Source organism: Pseudopodoces humilis, chromosome 10 (genome assembly GCF_049639895.1).
Source record: "Pseudopodoces humilis isolate 2021_Gansu_Grassland_sample_001 chromosome 10, ASM4963989v1, whole genome shotgun sequence".
Taxonomy (NCBI): domain Eukaryota; kingdom Metazoa; phylum Chordata; class Aves; order Passeriformes; family Paridae; genus Pseudopodoces; species Pseudopodoces humilis.
The window spans coordinates 20,400,227-20,423,035 of NC_142209.1; the positions used below are offsets into that span (position 1 = coordinate 20,400,227).

At 38.1% G+C, this 22,809-nt stretch overlaps 1 protein-coding gene across 1 annotated transcript in view; it reads left to right on the top strand.

Annotated features, from left to right (window-relative positions):
• PIGK (phosphatidylinositol glycan anchor biosynthesis class K) overlaps positions 1 to 22,809 on the top strand; it is a 64,428-nt gene that overhangs the window by 36,179 nt on the left and 5,440 nt on the right. The window contains exon 10 of the mRNA XM_005521050.3: positions 6,145 to 6,220. Coding sequence (XP_005521107.1) covers positions 6,145 to 6,220 — 76 coding nt within the window. The remainder of the gene's footprint in view (positions 1 to 6,144; positions 6,221 to 22,809) is intronic.

Sequence of the window (22,809 nt, forward strand, 5' to 3'; positions counted from 1 at the left end):
GACAAAGGTTAATCACCTGAAATTCTTCACACAAGAAATTGTCTGGATCACAGAAAGACAGAGGAAACACTTGTTTCAGTCAATTTTTATGCAGTTTATGAACTCAATGTGTCTGGAAGACTCTGGGAACACCAGCAGACCTTTTTGTGATCAGGTCGAAGAGGAAGTGCTGTGCATTCACAGACTTCGGGTATTTTTTAAACTTCAGGAATAAGTCTGTGTGACTAGTTCAGGTCAAAATCTTTCACATTTATTTGAAAATAATGAGCAGATTACAGAAAGTATTTTGTGTTTCTGAACTGTGAGGTGTTTTGCTGCTTTATTCCACAGGAATATCTCTCTGTAAAGGCCAGCACACTGAAGTAGTTAATTTTTCCTCACAATGCAAATCAGTAGCTTTCTCCTTCAAAAAATTATAAAACTGATTATGCGTAAGACTCATTTAGTTTTTCACCACATCAAAGATATTTTTGCTGTCGATTTATTTTTTTCCTTTATCTCCATATTCTATTGTTCATTTCTGTGCAATCTTCCTTTGAAGCTGTCTTTGATAGTCTGCCACCTGCTGCAGTAGGTGCTGCAAGCATTATTGAGCAGAAGTCGCAGCATTTGTGGATGAGAATCTTGGCTGTACCTGTGAAATGTCTATGCATTTCCACCACAGCTCCCTCCTGTCCTCATCTTGGATGTGCGCTGGTGGTTGGCCATCCAAAGGTGTTCAGACTGCACAGCAATGAAGGGCAAAGATGAGTGTTAGCCTTGCGACAGCCCTGCGAGGTCCCCCAGGGTCAGCCCCCAGCTGCCAGCCTACCAAAGCCCAGGACTGGGGTAGTGAAGGAAGTTGTTTGCATTTGAGGTCTTTACACAGAGACATCCACACTCACCTGAGCAAACATTGCAGCAACAAAATGTACACTGAATTTTGACCCTTTCACTTACGAAAAGTGCCTGTAAGGAGATGTTGTGAGGAAGTTTCCTGGAAGGATGATGCTCTCAAGTATTTGCTTCTCTTCTTTGTGACTATCTATGTGGTAAACATGCATGTAGACAAATCTGGCATTCTCTTATAAAGATGAGAAAAGCATTGGTGAGCACCCTTTTGGGAGAAGGGCAGAGTTAAGCATGATCTCACCTTTTCAAGCATTGGTGTTTTTCCATGTACCTTAGTGCTTCTGTTGTTTAAACATACCCAATTCTTAAATGTGTATGAAGTTAGAATTTAACAGATAGATCAAGTACCTGGCATCAATCCAAGGTCTAATTCTTAATCTTCTGTACTATGGATATGGTAGATAAATTTCTCAATGGCCAATTCTAAAAACTATTCACTCAAACCCGACATAGCCCATTTCAGCCTCTCTTTAATAGGAAAGCTAATAACTTTTTCTGATGTGGTGCATAAAGCTCTGGTATTTTGTTTTCTTTTTATTGCCAGATGCAAGTGTGTTCATGTATTTACAGTCAATAAAGCTATCAGTGCCATACACAGGTTTAGATTAATAATTTCAGCCTTCCAGTCTGGGGTATCTAAGCTTTAGGCACTGCTGTGTTATTTGCATCCCTTGGGCTCGTGCTGACTGTCCGAGCAGTTGCAACGTTTCTGCTCGGAGCCACTTCCACAAGTGGGACAGCCCATTCCAGCATTTTCATTCACATTATTCAGAAGTCATTTCTCAAACAAGTCAGGCAGCACTTGAGCAGTACAAATTGTTTGTGCCTACAGAAAAGAAAGTTGGTGACCCCCAAACCCCTTCTTCTCATGCATTTTTGTCTCTGATAGCCTTTTGTACCCTGTTCACAGTCTGACTTCCAGTTTGTACAGCTTCCAAGAGAGTTGGTTCCTTATTAGGACTTGCCATCAAGGAACAAGAGTTTCAAAAGGGGTGCAGTATTACCTGTACATGGGTTGTAGGTGTGAAATTCTGTGACCTGTCCTAGCCATCAAGTCTAGAGAACATACAAGAAGGAAGAAATACTAGCCTTAGTCCTGCTGCCTGTTATAATTAGTGAATATTTATATTAACCCAGAGAGACAGTTTTTATGTTACCTAGACTTTTTTGTCTCTCAAATGTCTTAACAGCACATTTTTGCCACGAGCAAACCAGTTAGTGATCACATGTTGTACTTTTTCTCCCCCTGTATTTTTATAATACTTGCATGAGATGAAATACATCTCTGCCCTGAAGCCACTGCAGCTATTCTGTGTAGAAGACCATGGGCTGGGTTAGCACTCGTGGGAGAATGTGCCACCTCCTCATCTCGGAATTTATTTTTCTTTAGCACATATTGACTTTCTCCTTTAAGAGTGAGCGTGCAAATATAAATAACAAATAAGATATTTCACCAAATACCTTGACACATTTTACTGGATTTAGATTCACTTTCTACAGTTTGTTTCATGCTCACTTTCCTTCATCTAAGAGCAGTCGCAGTGGCAGTATAAAAATAACTTTTAAATTGAATTTTTTGAGATCCTCCTCTTCTACTATCTCTTACTGCTTCCCACTTCTCTTCTGATTTTACATTTATTTCTAGTCTTCTCCCTGAAAATCAAGATCCCCTTATGCTTTGCATTACCAGCTGTCAGGCATGATGCTGATATGCCACTGTGTTAGCTTGCTTTGCCACTGTTGGCAGCACTCTGCTGTCATGCTCAATTGAGACAGAAAGGACTGTTTCTTACTGGAAAATTAATTCATGAAAAACTACCTTTGTTTCTGTAATGGAATTGTTTTGAAAGAAATTAAACATACAAAGAAAACTGTATAACAACAAATTGGCCTATAATTTTATAAAGGTCTAAGTGTCAAATATGAATGAACATAACATAGTGAGGCCAACTAATTTAGTGGAATTACAGCCTCAAATTGCCATATGTGATTTGAGCACAAATTCCATCAGCTGAGATGGTTTTTGTATTTGGATTTTTTTTTTCCTGACATAACTAGTTTTGAGCAAAAGGCAATGCCTTCTCAGGCATCTGGAAATTATCTCTGGAAGGAGTAACCAATTTGCTTGTGTCCCTCTGTGAAAGGGAGAGACAAGGTCAGAAGAATTGTATTGGAGATGATCTTTATCCTGACATGTTCTGTTCTTCCACCCTGCAAAAGAGGAGGAAGTAGAACATCTTCTTCTGTGTGTTGACCTGTTTCTCCTCCTTAGGCCTTTCTATCCCTTACGGTTTTTTGAAGAGGACTGCCTTTTACAGGTCATTCTTCCAGTCTAGCAGTGCTGCTTGGCTGCTATTCCTAGGGCTAAAATGAAGGAGCAGTTTTGCAGCAGGTTTCTTTCTCCTGAGTACAAACTGCTGTGCTGGGCTTTCTTTGATCCGTAGCAAACTGACCAAGAGAACTTCCTCGAAGACAGGATGAGGCTGCAGCTGTGCTTGTGAGTCAGGCTGATGTTCTGTCCTGCAGTCACCCCATGTGTCACTGTCAGTGTGGCTGTGAGTTGTTCAAGGCTTAGCACCTGCTGGAGCTGCCGGTTTGGGATGCAGCCCCTGCTTTGGGGGAGAGAATTCAGTCATTTGTGAGTTGTATCACAGGCTTGGATCTTACTGGCCATGAGCTGTCTCTGTTCTTACATAAATGACTGGTTAAAATACGCCCTTTGTGCCCACTTGCAAGGGATTTTCTGCTTATCTGCAGGAGAGAAGAATCAAAACTCTTTTGTAAACTTGACAGTTGATACATCACTAAATATATATACAAAAAGTTCATGCAAAAATTTTGAGGAAACAGTTCTGAACTTCTCTTTGAAAATACCTGTGTATGAAAACATTTTATAGTGTGAGAGTATAAATGTAGATGTTTATTTAAATACGTTAGAATGTCCACCTACCTAATATATATCTTAAAATTTATTTATATATACAATGTTGTGTAGTTCAAATGACTTTTGTTTTTTTTCAGAAAGTAAATTAGAAAAAAAAAAGTCTTTCTTGATATTGAAAGGGTCCTATCAATGTAATTTCAATTTAAATCTAATTACTTTAAAATGCATGTTTTTACTACTCTCCCCATTCTCTTTTTTTTCGTTAAGCTTCCTAAGGCTTAAAATTATTTTGATAATTTTTATTTATCTTTTTTAATCCTTTGCCATTTGAAGGAAAATCTTTTTTTCCTGCAGTTGACAAGGAGTGTGTTTGACAATGCAAGAATTGCAAGGAATTCTGATTCTGTCTAGACAGAAAAATTGCCAAATGTACAAGGTCCTTGGCAGAACAGACAGACAAGCTCTTTTCTTAATTTTCATTTCTGCTAACATTCAGTTTATAGTAATTTTGGCTGTTACTTTCAGCTTCAAGTGTTTAATTTTGGGACTTGTACTCTTTTATTTCCCCAGATTTGCAGTGTCCCTGTAAAAACTGTAGAGATAAGCATTCAAGATATTGATGACTATTGTATTGTGTGTACAGTTGTTTCGTATCTAGAACTATGGCTAACAAATGGGTTTATGTAGCTGGTATCCATAAATCAAGGTGTTGTGTCAGCTAACAGGCACTCAGCAGAACAGAAGTTATCTCCAGTTCACACTGGCTGTGGTGTGTTTGCCAATCAGGACCACTGATAGAAAGCAGGGAGGAATTGAGTGGCAAGATTCCTTCTGCACTCTGTGGTGGAGTTGCTGAACCCTCTCTAAGCTCTGATGGTTGTGCTGGACTACAACAGCAGTATATTCCATGTTAAAAGTATGAATTCATCATTGTCACAATAATCCAAAAACTCTAAAAACCATATCAGTAAATGAGCTCCATCTGTAGAGCAGCTTCAGTAGTTCAGAGCCTGCTTATTTAATTTTTCTTAAGCACATTAAATGGTTCTAGGCAGGCTGTCACTATCATCTTTGAAATATTGCTGTGTTTCTTTTGTTCTCTGTTTTTAAATTTCTTACATAGTAAAACTGTCATATTTTCATTCTCTGTTCATTACAAGTTTCTGGATATTCAGACTCTCATTTGAGCTTAAAGTCTTTCAAACCACACCAGAAATTCAGTAGTGGAAAAGGGAAGAGATGTGCACTTTGTCCTCTCTTTTTCCACAGCCTGTTGACTACCAGTGCAGGCACTAAGCCTGCAGTTTCTGGCAGCTGGTCTGCAGGTAAATTAACCCAGGAGGTGTGGATCCCTTTTGACTAGAACAGGTATAAGGTTTGAGCCTTGAGAATAATGTCTTGGCTACAGTTTTTGTCTGAAAATAATTCTGCATCGGCTTTAGAGAAAGGCCTTGTTTTTGTCAGGACTTTTTCCCCCTTTCATTTCTTGTCATAGTGCTCAAATTCCTATATTCAGAATTCCTCAGAAAAATAGAGGAATGGCTGATGAAAAACTTGAGTGATACTTTGAAAATGTAGCACATGCCGTGCAGTTCCAGTAGATGAAAGCAGCATGGTTGAAGGGTTTAAAACGTACTTTCATATTAGTTTACTATCATTTAAATATTCTTTTAAGAGATTGTTTATGAATTCTGGTTTTTCAGCTGCAACTACAGTTTATTCAAAGTTTAAAGGGTTATGATGTATATTCTTTGTGAAGTATTCACTTCATTTTTTTCTTTTTTTTTTTTTTTTTTAATCTTCACACTAGCTTTTTGGCTTTTTTGGCTTTTTGGTAACCAGGAGTACACACTGCTGTGCTGGCAAATGCATGAATATTTGTGGTGGTGAACTTCTACCACATCTAAACGCTGCTGTGCTCTTGCAGCAAAAATGGGAAGTGGTGAATAATTCCTCCTGCCTTTTGAGATGGTCATATTTGAATTATGTTGGCAGGATTGAGTGAAGAAGCTTGTATTGTTAACAGTGCTGAATCTGCTCTGTAAATGCATAAGACTTTTTTTCCATGGGGATTTCAATCCAGCTTTCACCAGTCCTTGTTCACCTAAAAGAAAATTTAAAGGTTTTCTTAGGTTTCTGCTGCTAAATTTGTGCTTTATGTCAGGGAAAAATGCACAATGTTACGTACATTTCTATTTGCTATGAATTATTTCTTTCACTCAACTTTGAGAAATACATTCTGTTACTGTCATAAAATACACTTGTTCTTCATCTTAAGCAAAACAGTATCCTGAAACACTTAATTTCATTAATTTAGTTTGGTAAACATTGTACTAACTTTGACAAACGTGAACTTATTTTCTTCCCAGGTTTCCAGAGGAGGAGTTGGCAACAGAGCCACTAAAATATGCTGAACAACTTCCTGTAGCTCAGATAATACACCAGGTAAGTCTTTCTATTTTAAAAATTCCTTTGAAAATAAAGAACATCTGTAATACTTAAACTGCTTTTCTAGGTCACACAGAATTAATGTCCTCATGCTGGAAGTATGTATAAGCAAGATACTCTTGTTCAAATGACAACTATTAAATTATAAAAGTCTCATTCTGAACATGGCAATGAAAAGATGCTTGCTGTATGACATGGTTAACACTTCAGAGCTACTTGTTAAAATTGTTGTGTGTCTGCTGATAGAAAAGAAAAAAATCCATTAATTTACCTGAATTTGCATCTTGACCTAAATCATATTCACCTTCCTGAAAAAGCAGCCAAAGTATGGAGTCATTATTGTGGAATAATTGTCATGATGAGTCAAGCAGGGAAAACAATCTCTCCTCTTAATACAATTCTGAATTAGCATAATTTTTATTTCAAACTATAGCAGCGTCATCATACTTTCTGCTTTGAACAGAGTTTTTTTTATTTTTTGTTTTGCACAATTAAAAAAAAAGGTTCATATTTTTCCTAGATTGTGCCTTCTAACTGTCTTTATTTAAATGCAATACCGTGCTACTGATTTAAGTAAACAAATGCGGGATGATGTGGACATACGAGCTGGAATTGAAGTTTTATTGTAACGTGTTCCCCAGTTCATGGCAAGGAGGAGGAAGAGATCTTGTCTGTGCATAAGATTCTATATTCCCTTCTTGCTCTTTTCTCAGAGTTCAAGGCTTGGTTTTCCATCTAACCTGCTGGTAGATCAGGTACTCAGTCTGCTTTCAGGTGTCTCCTCATTTTTTGCTGTCAGCCACAGAGGGCTCTGCCTGTTGTGTGGAAAAGCTTATGGCCAAATAACACGTGAAACTTGTGTCAAACATGACTGGAGAGACAGCATCCCCTTTCATGGGGATGCCTTAAAGGAAGCAAAATGACCTATGATGTTGCAGTAATTTGGAATTTTCTCAAAATATAATAAATAATTGTTAAACTTTGTAGATGTAAGTCCTGCTTCAGGGACAAGTAACTATAGTTTTCTGAAGTCAGGACCAAACAGGTCACATGACTGTTTTCCTGATGGTATCTTGGCCATATGGAATCTTTCAGGTAATCAAGTATGCTCTGAAAAATTGATCTGAAATTTGGGGAAGATAATGGCAGTTCATGCTGGGGGACAGAATGGTGCAGTCCATTCACTGCCCTGAGATAAGGAAAACTTCCAGTCTGAAAACTGGGATTTGGTACTGCTCAGAGTAGCACAAAACCAGATAGGCAATGTTAGATAAAGCTGTGGTTTCAGCTGTTTTTAAACACTTGAAGATCCCCAGGAACAAATAAAAGTCCACTAAGTCCCTTAATAGAATTTTGTAAACAACCTCATGTGTAATAATTATTATCCTAGATCTTCCCAAATACCTTTGTCAATAAGTGTTTTAAAGCATTGAGTCTCATGCTGCAGGCAGTGCTGGTTTTACCTTAAAGGAAACACAAGCTTTGTTTTAAAACCTTAAAGTGTACAAGCCTTTCTTGCACGTTGTAAACACAAGGGATTTTAAAACTTTTGGCTGAAATCTGCACCTTTGGGAAGAATTTCTGATGTGTTCAGAACATGGAAGATTGGAAATCAGGACCAGTTTGTATGTCAGGAACTCCCTGGTGTTGTCAGAGCTTCAAATGACCCAACAGCCTGCAAATGTCACATTTAAAATTCTGTCTTCATGCCTGACTCTCTGCATAAATGAATTAAACAGCAGAGCAGGCAGCCAGTCAATATGTTCTTAACAGTGAGAGTGAGCAATGGAACAGTTTGGGGGTTGTTTGGAATCAGTAAATAGAAAGTGCATGGAATGGCTCACCTAGAGGAAAATCTCAAATAGGAAACAGAATTAACCTTTAAAATGTTCGAGAGACGAAATGTCATAGCAATATTTTTACAGCATTAGGTGGGTAATAACCACGGAGTGTTCATTTGGCTACTGTGTGTTACACTGCAATGGAATATTGTGCTGTGGAAAGGCAAAAAGCTGGGTTTATGTGCTTGTATCTGTTTGCTACTTGCCAGTAGTACAGAGTTGGGGTCTGCACAAGGCAGCAGAAGAGACCCAACAGAACTGCAAATGTCTTGGATGCAGAGAAGCCAAATAAAAGGACCATGAATAGGCTGTGGTGACAGGGAGTGTGGCACCAGGCCCTGGTTGAGTCTGTAAGCAGCTGAGCATCACTGCGCCAGCATCGTGCTGAATTAGCTATGCAGAGAACCTCTTGTACCCTTTCTGAGGGACCTGGCACAACTGGGACAAGTTGTACAGGGGCCTTGTTTATATGAACAAGATTGGTTGGGTTTTTTTCTCTAAGAAAAAAGAAAGAAGTTATAAGAAACTAAAAAGTGACAGCAGTAAAATCAGTGAATAGTATTTGTGGTGATATGATGCTGTATCCAAATGGATACATACATACTCTAGACATACATAATAGCATCAGTATTGTGTATTTATAGCATAAATATACATTAAAATTTCACAGTGGTGGACAGGTATCCTACATTGGTATAATGTATAAAGTACATTTTAATTATATTTGTTAGCTGACATAGCTACTAGTACTGTCCAACTTTCACTGTAAATTTATTCTCCTGAACACTACTAAAATGCTCTTTGTGCTTTTAACTGAAATAAAAAGCCTCTAGTGCTTGGTAAAGGAATGCAGTCATTAATATAAACTTGTAAAAGTTGAGCTTTCAGAGTAATGCCCACATGAGACAACCTTTTTAATGAGATTCTCTCTGTACAACCATGCATACAGTGCTGCTACTTACAGTAAGTTTATGCTGCTTAGAATAAGGTCAGAAAAAACCCAAACCAAAACCAAAGCCAGGAAGTGGAGAAGAAAGAGAGACTACTTTAATTCTGCACTTGTCTTTAGTCAAAACAGGTCTGGTGGAAGAACAGGGCAAAACTGCATTTGAGAAGATTGTTTCCATTTATCATAAATGATATTCATTGCTGGCCTTGCAGTTCAGCAGGTCATTTTAACAAAGGTAGCTAACTTCAGTGCCAGTGCTTGTGCTTGGAGTGTCACTGTGTGTTAACATATTTGGCCTAATCGGGATTTAGGATATTGAAGAGACTTAAATTGTTACAGGTGTCTTACTGATGGAAGAATGTTTTATTGATGAAAGGCACATTTCAGCAGATAAACACACCAGATCTCCTGATGGTGTTATAATTGAAAACAAAATGAAACAGCAAATTCAGACCACAATCAACTTGCATACTTATTTTAGTCCATTTCAAACCATTAAGCAGATAAATGAAAATGCTGTTAAACCAGGATAGTATTTCAGGAAAGTGACTTGCAGCCTGTAGTGGAAATTGCACAGTTTACTTGAAATCTGACATGGTTTACAGTTGCAGATTTACGTAAAAATAAGGAGTTCTTTAGGTATTATTTTCATGGGCGGAATGTTACATGTAATATCCAATTAAATTAGATTGAGTTAGCTTTTGGAGATAAAAGTTTGTTTGATTTGTAGGTGTTTTAACCTGTGCTTTTCTGTTGCCTCTCCATGGGAAGCCTCAGTGGAAAATGCCTTCAGTAGTTTCAGGAGCTCCCTGGGAAGCTGTGCTGACCCATTGAGGAGATGTCGAGCAGGTCGTGGGAGCGCTGAGCTCAGCCCAGGGAGCTTTAGGGAGCTGCTACATCCAGTCTGCTCTGAGAGTGCTGGCTGCAGTCACCACAGGGAAAGTCAATAGGAACTTTGTGAAAGATGATGGGAGGGAGATCTCCAGAGTTAGAAATGCACAGACTGATGGCCATCAAAGGATGCTGCAGGGTTGCAGTTCTGCAGTAAGTTTTGCAGGAAGGCCTTTGTTTCCATCATTTCTGTGCTTCTGTAACCATTCAGCCATGACCCACCCCACCCTTCCCCCAGATAAAATCCTTTTCCTTTGAAGATCAATTTTTTGTTCATTCTCAGGGCCTCATTCTCACGTTGTAGAGCACTGTTAGTTTATTGCATTTGTTGATGTTATTCTGGTATCATGCTGATTTAATTGACAGAAGTTTTCTTTAGTAGCATTTGCCAGAAATGGTTGAAACAGTATTGAGAAAATACAACACACTATGTTGCATAGATTTTTTTTAAAGTATCTTTTTATTATCTATAACACAACAATTTTATCTCTCAGACTTAAAATGTTTTCAGAAACATTAAAGTGGTTTTATCTGGCTTACGATCTTTGTGAAATGTTCAATATGAGAAGTAACCCATCACATGCTGATACAGTCTTGAAAATATAACTTTAAATTCAGGGATCACACTAGTGCCTTGCCCATGGCCTTTGGCAGTTTATACTTTTCAGGAGTTCCCCTCACTCTCATTCTGCTTCTGTCCTGATGGTGGAGTATTGGTTCCTATAAATGTTCTGTAAAGCCATTGGTGTTCAGAACTTTGGTTAAGTATGCAAGGTGTTTAAAAGCACAACAGTAACCTGGATTTTTTATTTTTATTTTTGATGGAGACAGTAGATTTTGTTTATGAATATTAATTTATTAAAAATTTTGAAGTACTTTGATAAAGTGATACTTGCATTTTACTGTATCTTTACAGACTAAGATGTTCAAAAGCAACTTGTAATACTTAGATGTCTGAGGTTTGATGTGTAAAGTTTTAGACACAGCTATTTATACATTCTTTGAAAATCCATTCATGTAGCTGTGTTTGAAAATAACTTTGAAGCATAGCTTGCTTTTTAGAACTCTGGTCATGGTATTCAGCAGGATGATGTCAGAGATAAAATACAGCCTTTCACCAAAAGGTCCAAGTTGTGCTGCACCTGCTAGCACAGACACAGGTCTGCTCAGGCAGGGATGCTTTTCTTTGTCAAAAATGGATTTTGTGAGGATGATTGAAAATTGAATTTTTCATACCAAATATTAAAAAGTACACTGACTTCAGAGTCCAGTTTTATTTTAACAAAATAGATCACTTGGCTTCCCACCAAAAAGGCTTGTGACATGTCAGCCTGCCCTAGGACACCTGCCTGATCAGGCTTTACCACTGCAGTCCTGAGCAACATGCTGAAGGCAGCATTGTCCTCTTACCATGGGAGAGTCTGGAGAGCAGCAGCCTGTCCTGCCACATGTCACCTGTCATCTCACCTGGTCCAGACTGCACGTGAGAAAAGCTGTTTCTGATGCACGACATGGAAATATGGTGACATCCTCTTCCTCATCAGCTCACCTGAAGTGTTTTTTGGGGCTCAAGCATTCTGTGCAGAGCTAAACCCAGGTTTGCTGTACCCTTTCTGCTGAACCAGCCTTTCTTCGTCTAGGGCACTTGGGATATATGGAGTTAGAAATTAATGTGTCTACTGTGTTTGGGTTTTTTCCATTTATTTTCTGTATTAAACATACATTTGTGATTTGTTTAACCTAGAGGTCATTTGGCTACATTTTATTACTGTAATAGAAGTGGTCTCAAGTAGAATCATGGCTGGATGTCATCCAGCATGTAAGAACTTGCTTTTTCCCTTAATTGTAAATAGTATATGGACCAAATTTCTCTTACTGCTGCATTAGTTAAATATTATTTAAATCTTTTGGGCCTTCTTTAAATTGAATGCTACCTAGTAGAAAACTCAGTGCTCAATGGACCAAAAGAAAAAGAGCTATTACTGCACACTTCTGCCAACCAAACCAAATATGTCTCAGAGCAGTAGAGGTACTCCTGGCAGCACCTTGTGCTACTTGGTGCATATAGGTGCTTTGAAGTTCACTCCCTAAGATTTCTTCTAATACTAAGTTTGATTTAAAAAGTTGAGTAACAGAATCTTGATGTTTGTATGAGTCATGTAATGTATTAAGAATGGCACAGTCCCCTGTTTCTCTGACTCATTGCAAGACATCACCAAACACAGTCTTGACTTGGTTATAGATGGTACCAATCTTTTACTGGCAAACCATTAAGCCAGAGATTTTTCAGGCTTTTTTTTTTCATCTAGCGAGCTACTGCAGAGTCAGGAATGGAACTTAGGACCTTCAAATGTAATCCAGTAGTTGACACAAACAGTAAGGTTGTCTCTCTTCTTTTCTTCTTCAGAAATTACATAGCTCATTAGCCACATGAAATTTCAGGACATTCCTGAAATACAGCATTTCTGAGTGCAGCATAATATTTTTGTAAAATAGAGAAAATGTAATTTTTAAAATATGCTGTTGTTTTTTTTTCATCAGTTTTTTCCAATCACAGAATACCATGATATGGAGTTAGCATAAATTACTGATCATTTGTTTTTACTGACTAGACACAGCTGCTTCTGCTTTGTTATATTTTTCTTCTGATCATGATCTTCCCTCTTGGAAGCAGAGATACAGTAAAGCAGTCCCTTCTCTTCCGTCTTCCCATTAAAAGACTCTTGTGGGTGATCACTCTCTGCCTATCCAGGACCATTATTTTACTGTTTCTCAACCACAAGGGAAGTTCTGCTGGTTTATCTCTTTGTTGTTGAAATATTACATGGAATCTCTTCTTAGTCTTCAAGGCAGAATAAAGATAAGTATCTTAGAATTGTTTTTATTTCAAATGCTGTTCCCCAAATCTTAAAAATTTAGCAGCAATTATGGGGAACTTCGTTTCTGTGGGGCTGGAGTGCCAAAGTATTAATGTATGGGGAGCACTTCCTTTGTCTGCACACAATGCTGCTCAGCAGAGCCAGAAAAGAACCATGAGTGCTTTTTGTTGCTGACCAAGCATTACAGGGGAGCTGAATGTAGTATTAGATTTTTCCAATTATAGCTGAATACAATGGATTGAATAACTAAATGCATTGAAAGGTATCTTGCATGAGGAACCTGAACATTCAGTTGTGCAGTTCTTGTTCTTAACTGTTTCATACTAGAAATACCACACTGAACATTTTCTGTAAGCCAGGAAGGGGAAATTTTACTTGTTCTAGTATCCCAGAGATGTCTGAGATGGTGTTTGGGAGCTGCTTCTTGCCAGAACTGTTGCATGCATGCTCCACCTTTACTTCCCTGTTTATGCATTAAAGCATGCAACTTTACCTCCTTCTTTGCATTTTTTAAAACTGAAACCAAAGTATATTTTAAAACCAATAAGAAAAGACCTGTTTTTCCTCTTACACACTATTAAAACAGTTCGTTGAGCAGTTATCAAAATGTTCTGCTTGATGTGCATGCTCATTATGAGCTCTGGGCATCAGTGGAATGCAGTCTCTGCTGTCACATCTTGGAATGTGACTTTATCCCCTCTTCACAGAAATGGCTCCCAGCAAGGTGACAGTAACCCCCAGGCTGTGCTCTCCCTCAAAAGCAGTCTCCTCCTCAGGGAGTTGCAGTAGCAGGCGTGGATGCAACTGATGCAGTGTTTTCAGAATAACTGTTTTAGGCTGTCCAGATCCTGCAATTTGGACAAAGAAGTTTAACTCTGATCTGTCATTTCTTGGAGGTCATGTCTCTTTTCTCTTTCCCAGCCTGTGAAACCCTGACATGTCCAGATTGGCATTTTATCTCCATTCTGCTTTGGCACAGGATGGGAGATGAGTTTGACAGACAGCTTAGAGCAGTTTAAGGGGCTGCCCCTCAAGTGGCCACTCTCACCAGTCCTGGTAGAGTCCTGTGCTCATTAAGCACAGCAGTGGTTTTACTGCTTAAAAAAAAAAAAAAAAGGCATTTTTCATCCTGGCTGGGTATGTGATTACAGAATTTCTAAAGCCAGCTAGGGTAGGTACTATCAGCTAAAACTGATAAAGTGTACTTGTATTTCTGAAAGTTTTTGTTTAGATTTCTCATGAGCAGATGAGAGTAAAAATAGCTGTTACTGTGGAAAGTTAAAATGGAAATAAATTTGAGGCTTTATGTATATCATGGGAGTGCTCAGTTTGCCCTTGAGAACACTTCTAATATAAAGCTTTATATGTGACTGTAGCCTCATCCATTTTGAGGATTATGAGACATCAGTTTCATACCCACAGCATATAGAATTGTCAGATGTACTATTAAAAAATATATGAAAAGATACCCTGGCTCTATAGTAGCTATAATTGTTAGAGGTGCTGCGCTGGATTTGCAGCTTCTTTAAGAGGCAATTCCTGTAACCGTTTCTTTTTAATAAGCACTATTTAAGATGTAAAATGAAGGAAGATGTTCAGGAAATGACTGTAACATGACAGGCTTTATAGAGTGCTATAGATCTCTGGGGTTTACTTATCTGAACTTCAAATAACTGCATTTCAAGGGTCGGTAGCAACAGTATGGCCATGGACTCAAAAAATTATTATATTCCTTATATTCAAAAAATTGATTTGCTTCTTTTAAGCTGAAACAGCCATGTGTTTGAAGATCCTGTGTGCACAAACCTTTCAATATGCACTACTGATGTTTCTGTGTCTTTGTTTTGGCATGGGACTGATTGTGCCATGATCCCCTTTTGTTGTTCTTCAGGACCTGCTCACAGCTGTGATTTCAAGGCGATGGTTGCTGTTTCTATTGTGCTTCATCTGTGCTCAGAGCTTTACAGAAACAGACAGGTTCAAAAATGCTTACAGCTTGAAGTAAACTTCACATAGCAGGTTGGCAAAAAGCAAACCAAGGTTAACAGCGAGAGGTTCTGATTTGCAGACTAAGGCTGTAAAGGACCATTATGTTAATCTCATCTGACTTTCTGCACAAAGCACACAGATACTTTATTTATATTCTCCCTTCTTTGGGGCTGTATTGACATCAGGAAGAATTAGCAGAAAAAGAATTTGAGCAGAGGCTGAGAGATGTTTATTCAAAACATCATAATTATAGGCGGAATAAAAGCGAGGAGGACGATTAGGGCATGTTAGAACATATTTGTAATTACAGCAGACATTTACAGTATTGCAGCTGGTACTGAAGAACCAACATGTATAGGTCCCATGGGTCTCAGTGATTGACATCATGTGAACTGTTGCACCCTGCTATAGGTAAAATATCAATAGCTCTCTCACTTCGTTTGGGGCAGATGATATTAGAACTGCTGCTGTCACTGCAAACGTAAGGAGGCTGTTTTTAAGTGAGTTCTGTGCTTTGAGACTTTTTGCTCTCCTTTTTGGTCATAATAAGCCTGGCTAATGTCAGCTTTTTTCTTAAAATTATCTCTTCAGCCATTTTCACTCTCAACATTTTAGTCCTCTCTTAAGTATATAATTCACTTTTCTCATCATTCCTTGGTTCCATGATATTTTTATGTGATGTATTGGTCTGCATTCATTCACATTTTTTATTTATAAGTCGAAATTCGTGGATATTCTGAGTATTTTTGGATTTGTCTGCACTGGGTCCCATTTACTTGCTGTTCCTTCAAATATTGGAAAAGTGAATGCTATTTAGGGCAGTGAGGTGAGTTGTCTCCATTGGGGATAACTGAAAAGGTTTTTCAGTACATAATGGTATGCAAATAATATACCTCTGCCTCTCATGGGAATAGACTAAATATCTGCACAAGCTGGCTGTGACCTTAATAGGTTTGTAGGCATCAGAACAGGCCCTGTGCTGCGGAAGCAAAGTGTGTGATGTACAAATACTTCAGGTGTGTTTCAGGGCTAAGCAGTGCTGTGGAATAACTGTGAATTTGGGATGTGGTCTGCACAGCTCAGTGTGCATGGCAGTGCATCCCAGCAATACAATACAGCTGATGCACGAGCAGTAGCTTTTAATAATAGTCATCATTAATAAAACAGGTGATGCTTAAAATGTGCTAATTCATTATATTGCAAGAGTGTCTTCATGCACAATACAAGGTGAGGCTGCAAAGCAGAGTAAAATGAGAAGTAAGCTGCTCCATGTGTCTTTTTTTATGTTTATGATGTTTTATATGTAAAAGTACCTTTTAAAAATTTTTCTTCTTTTTAGTTTATTTTTATTACAGGTTCTAGAGCAATTCAGGAAACAGATGCTGCATTTAAAAAAGCTTTGATTTAGTGAGGCTTTCTGTGCAAGAGAATGCATCCTTCCTAAAACTTCATTTTACTTAAATTAACTTGTATTTCCACTGAGGATGGCTTATATTAAGCACAAAGGGAGGCTTAGCGGTTTAGACTTCCATCAAATAAACTGCATAACTAAAAAGAGAAGATGCCAAGCCTCACATACTTGTACTTGAAAGAATTGTGTTCTCTCTCGTGGGAACTTGAGATTAGAGAAATTATAAAGGCTTTGCATAAAAACAGGGAGTTAGAATTAATTTTTGCTTAAGCGGGGAAGTGTCAAAAGCCTATTATGGTAATTTTTCAATTTTGTCTTAACTGTTCACACATTTTAAAATAGTTGTACAACTGAGTAGAGGCATAATTGATGTGTTGTGGTTTCTTTTTCCTTTCCTTGGGCCATCATAAAACACAGCTTAGGTGCACTTAGGCATGGAAGAAGTAGGTGTGCTAATTAAGTAGATGCAAATTTTCATATTATAGTGAGAAAATTTACCTAATGGATTGGAATAGTACTCTAGGAATGGTTCCCCTATTCTTAATTACATCCAAGTACCAGGTATCAATGTTACATGAAGACAATTAAGCCACAAAAACCTTAGTGAGAAAGCAGAATTTCTAGCAGTAGAATTTTGGGTTTGTATAGACTATCATGTTTATTATTATGATTATGATTATTATTATTATTACTACTATTATGAACAGTAGCATTATAAGTTTGCATTTAAAAGAAATTATTCATTGTCTTTTAATATATAGTAAAAGCTGAAGATATCATGGAATGAAGAGCTACTTCTACATTTATTTTTTTTAATCTTAAATTAAAAAAATATAAATCTTGTCTATATCAGACCAACCAATAAATTGCTGTAATGTAGTAATTCAAAATTTATGGTTGACCTAAAACAAATTTTAGGACTTCCCTGGGTAACAGAAGAGTGATTTATCAAATCCTTTTAATGGTAAATTAAATCTCTTTTTCTTTTGAAATAGAGTATTGATATAGATAGAGTATTGATAGAGTATTAACAGCAGGAATACTGTTCCAGAATTACTTTTATTTTGGTGATCAGTTTTGCTGTTCCTAGGAGGAGTCTTTGGTGGACCAGGCTTTGCATTTGGAATGAGATTTACTGGCAAATGTAAAGTAAGCAATGCTCCTTAGAGGCCACTGATTAGTAAGACACTGTTTTTTATATGCAGAGGAAGGGCCCCTTCCTAGCTTGCAGCTGATTTTTCTGCAGAAGCCTGTTTGGGCTATGAAAATGCTGCCTCTGGCATCCCCAAATTATGCCCAACTTGTTGAGTTTTTTTTTCTGGCTTTGTCAGCAGTAGAAACTGGTGAAAGGACAGAGATTTGCTGTACTGCAGGAGTGAGGCACATTCTGCTTCAGCACTTTTCTGGGGCTGCTGAACGGCTTCTGTCAAAACCCACTTCCAGTGTCTCTTCACACAAACCTTAGAGGGGTCTGATTGTTCCTTAGCCCTTCTCTCCCCAAAGCTGTGTTTGGGAATTACCTGACTAAGAGTACACTGTTGGTCATGCAGCTTTGGTGAGATGAGGCTGGAGAGGAGGGTCAGCAGCCTCTGTGGCTGTTCAATGAGATCTCTGGTTTCTGATGGGTTGTGTTTGTGTCCCTGGAATAATAATGACAGGATTAAGACAGCCAAGTGTAAGCATGGATATGTGTTGGGTAGAGGAAAGGAGAGGATGCTGTAAGATCTTTAGGCAAAGGGAAATGTATTTCTTAGTCTTTATTCTTATTTTATTGCTTAATGTTCCACAATATTGGTGTGTGTAATTTGAGTGTAAGACTTAATTTTTGACCCAGTTTGTGTTACCTGTCACTAAATACAAGCAGGATCAGGACCGTCCTATATAAAGCAGATTACTGAAGTATTTTATAGTACATTGTCCAAGATGCAAGATTTAATTCCATTTTCTGATGTCTGTTCAGTGTTGTGTAACATTTTCATTTCTCACATAACCTTGTACAGTGCTTATTAATCATTACTTTTTTATTGTTTACCCATGAAAGCTTCCCTGATAGACAGTGTTTATTTAAATGGTATTCCAGTGAGTAGTAAAATTAGCGGTAGGAGTTTTGTTAGATTTTTTTCTTCTATCCACTGTATTTCTTCTGAGCTTATGCAGCATAAAAAGTAGCTGTTACCAATAAGCTCACATTGATAAGGAAAAAAAATATAAATGTTATCAATCTTGATGTATTTTGCAGTACTGTGACAGCAAATACCTTTCTGAACACTTTTCCTCAGGGGAAGTCACTGTTAGCTCCAAATATATTCACACATTTATCCCACTTAACCATGTAATCCTAGGTGTTATTGGTGATTTTTTTGTGTTAAGTTAATTATGTTTTGTTTACTCTTCAGTAGCATGCTGTGAGGAGCACAGAAATGTAACTCACGAGCTCTTGACAGGACTGATGAATGGCCACAGACAGAGATATTGGCAGACTGCTCTCTAGTGCTCTGTCTAGAATTGTTTTCCTAAATAATTCAGAGGGTTGAAATTTGATGAAATCATTTCCATTTGAAGAATGAATGGAAGGGGTAAATGAAGGAAGACTGGTAATGGTGCAGTTGTGTTCATACTGTTGGACAGTCAAGACAGCATCTTGCATTGTCCTTCCTGTGCAAATTCTTTGCATGGGGTTGTGATTCAGACTTGTGCAAGTGTTTCCTTCTGAAATGATGGGTGTTCCTGTGAAGTAGCCAGTGATTTCATTCTTTTCAAGAGTGCTTAACATGAAAGCCCATCTACAAATATATGGCCAACAAATGGGTGATGAGTGGTGCTTAGAGGGGACTGAATGACAGCAGGGCAGTAGAGCAGTAACCTGTGGTTAGGGTAGATGGAGGCAGAAAAAGTGCAACCAGTTTGCCCCTAGATAAAACCATGTGTGGTTTCATCCTTTTTAAAGACCCTTTTGGAAGCTGTTGATTCTGTAGGTGTTACGTGTGGTAGTCTGGGAGGGTGTGTCCTCAGCTCCACTCATCCATTCTTCCAGGAAGATGCTCTTTGTGAGCCCCATGTAGTATTTGACTGATGACCTGTGTCATGCAAATGCCACGTGGGAACAGTTATTAGTTATGATACCATAAATCTGCTGTTCTTTCTTAATGCTTACAAAAACCCTGTGCAGGAATGGATCTGCTCTCTGGGAGTGCTTGTCCTTTGACATACCAAGTGTAACAGAAATGGCTTTTTTGTGTAGGTGTAATTATGTACAGCCACTAAAATATATATAATAAATAATATTTATTTATTTAATATATAATAAATTTATATATAAAATATATAAATAAATGCCTGCATGATTTCCCTGTCAATGTTTTATGATTTGTTTTCTACAGCAGCTTTGGTTGATATTTCAGAACAGGTCTTTCTCCTTTTCCTCTTTTCCTGATTCCATAAGAGAGTACATACAACATAAACTTGGGTAAAAACACTTGTTTGGCTTATGAGTACAAAACTACTGAACACAGAATCACCTTCTAAAGCTGGCTGGTGGTGGGGAACAAACCAGCCTGTCACCAGGTGTTATTCACTGGTGACTCACTGAAAATCAAAATGTATTGCAGTAAAAGTACAGCCATACTTGGTCTTGCTCTTGTAAGTGTGAAGGCATCTTTTGCCTCAGCTCTGCCTCTCCCTCCATTCATTTTGTCATGCCTGCCTCTTCAGTGTAATGCTGTTTCAAGCTGCACAAGCTGGAGCTAGCAAACGTGGAGCTTTACTGCACATGCATATAATGCAGCACAGAGCTTAGGGTAATGGAGAACATTTTAAATTATAGCTGTAGAGATTTGAGAAATGGACATTAAAAACCATGTGTATAAGGAATACTTATTTGGATTTCAAATGTAGCTGTTGAAGTATTTGATTAGATCTTGTACTCAATATGGCATACTGGGTATGAGAACTAATGCAGTCTAACATCTGTTGTTAATACAATCTGTCACCTGGCAGTAAATGAATAGATGCTCACAGGATGTGCAGGAAAAAAAGTGTGATTGGAACCATCACTACTACTTAGAAAGAAACAGCATAATAATTTATTAACATCATGGTTTCTCTATATAAACAGAATAAAAACTTTGCTTGAATTTGAATTATCAAGATTACACTTCATAATGAAAGTTCTAAGCATACAATTAATTTGGTAAGGTTAGGAATAAAATCTTCCTTTTAAGAATTGATTTGAAAGCATTTGAGTGGAGTCACCTTGTGGTTCAGGGAGATGCTAAGAGAAATCCAAGTCAGAGTTCCTAGGAGGAAGTAGGAGTGCTGTGCTCCTCGGAAAGGCTGGGCTGGATGAGGCTGGTATAATGATCCCAGATGAAACAGAGCCGTGAGTGCAGGTGCCCCTGTGTGGGGGCCTTGGCTCTGCAGAGCTGAGAGGTTGGCTCTGTCTGATGCCACTGGCAGTGCAGTGTTGCATTTGTGTGAACAAGACCTGCACAGTAGAAGACTGAGATAATCTTTTCCCAGGGGAAGGTGAGCAGTGGATGCTATTGGAAAAGTAGTGCTCTGAGAACAGCTTGGCCCTATTTACACCTTTGTATTTTTGTGAATACAAAATATTCTTGTCCCTCTAGTAGCCTTCACCTCCTTTGTTGTCTGCTGTCTCTGCTTAATCCAAAGTTTCAGAAGCAGGGAGTTGCTTTTGTGTCTGATGATTTTTTAGACGTTTCTATCTGCTGCGGTCTGCCTCACCAGTGTGTGTTTTTGTCATTTTCTGACTCCCTCCATTTTAAGGACCTCAATGAGTTTATCTTTGCATTTGTGGTGTGACACTGAGCACTAAATTCTTGCCCTTAGTCTTGTTTTTCCTAATAATCCTCCTCTTGTTTAAATTAATTAAATTTAAACGTATTAAAAAAGGAGCATGCTTCTCTAAGTAATGGTGACTGTGTTTTAAATAACAAGTTACTTAATTAAACTGCTCATCTGGTATTTTTGCATGCTTCAGCTGGCATGAACCTTTGTGTTTGCAAATGTAATTCATATATTTGCTGTTGACTTAGGTGTCCTTTTGTGGAAAATCATGATCATGGCTTCATTTATGGCTATGAATTTGATTAAAATATAAAGAACAATTTGCTTAGCATACCTTAAATAGATGCAGTTGCACTTTTTTTTTTCCTAAATACAACCTAATTTGACTTTTCTCATCTCCTCTCTAAAGCATTTGTGAATTCCAGTATGTAGCTCAGTGTCAGCAGAGCAGGTGAGAGCTCTGTCTGTGCCAGGCTGTTGAGGACAGGTAGGCATGGTCTCTGTGTGTTCTTTCTGGCTGTGCCAAATCCCACACCTGCGTGTGGAGTCCCCTGGTGCAATCCCTGTTGTGTTTGCTGGGTGGGCATCGCTCACCTGAGCACTGACTTATCTGGGAATTCAGCTGCCCTGGGTCCCAGGTGCTGGCAAGGCTCCCTTTGGTTAGAATTGTAAATTACATATTGTACCACAGGTTGGAAGATTAGTGAATAATTGTTAACCACTAAAAGCACTTTACAGTGCTGTGAAATGCTAAGAAATAACTCTGAAAGTAGGCAGTAATAAGTAGAAGCTCATTTTTAAAATGCCCTTAAAGATTATGAATTTTAGAAGGAAATGAAAAAGTAAAGCTATCGTAACAGTATTGTTCCTGTTACAATGATTATACGAAGTAAATATTAAAATGCAGTTGTTGGTACTGATGTTAATTTAGTTTAGCTGCTGATTTTTCCCATACTCTTTGTGAATTTTTGTTGTTGATGAACGAACTTTCCTCATTATTTTATTAATATTGTAGATATCAGTAATCATGGCACTGTGGTTAATAAATACAAACAGGGAGATTAGACAAAAGTACTTCAAATTGTTTTTCAGATTAACAGGCACCGTTTATGCTGGAGTTCTTTTATGACTTTAATCTTGCTGTGGGCACAGAAAGGATTAAACTATTACTTCATGGCTGGAGTTGTTTGATTTCCCCACTCCCCTGTGAGGACCCCAAAATCCAAACTGTACCTGACAAATTAGGAGTGCAGATTTTCACTGAAAGCTTTGAGGACGTACTTTATGCTGTGATTTGTTTATGATACATATAAATTCATTCTTAAAATAAACTCTGTTGTGTGCTTTGTTGTAAGAATTGAAAGGATTACCCAGTTTGAAATTCTAAATTGCAAGTAAACCCAAGTTGTTGGAGTGCCTCTAGGAAATATATAGCATGCTCTTGGCACAGTACGCTGTGTAGCAGAATCCAGCTTTTCCAATGAATTTCTGTCAGTTTGAGATCAGTTTTCTTAGATGTGGAGCAGGTGGATTGTTCCAGTTTTGGATTTGTGGTTCACCTTGATTTTCAAAGAACTATTTTGAGAGGTGAATTTTATTTTCAGATTTCTATACTGGTCTTTACAACAGGGCCTCACATAAAATTTGGTACCTTGAGGAACAAGAAAGAAAACCTTTGGTATGCAGTGGAGGGAAAAAGAAACATTCATTTAAATGGAGAATGACCAAGAAGAAAATTTGGAAATTCACCCCCCAAAATACATGAAATTCACCCCAGTCAGTGCAAGCACTGCACAGACAAGTGTGTTTCCCTTCCTTGT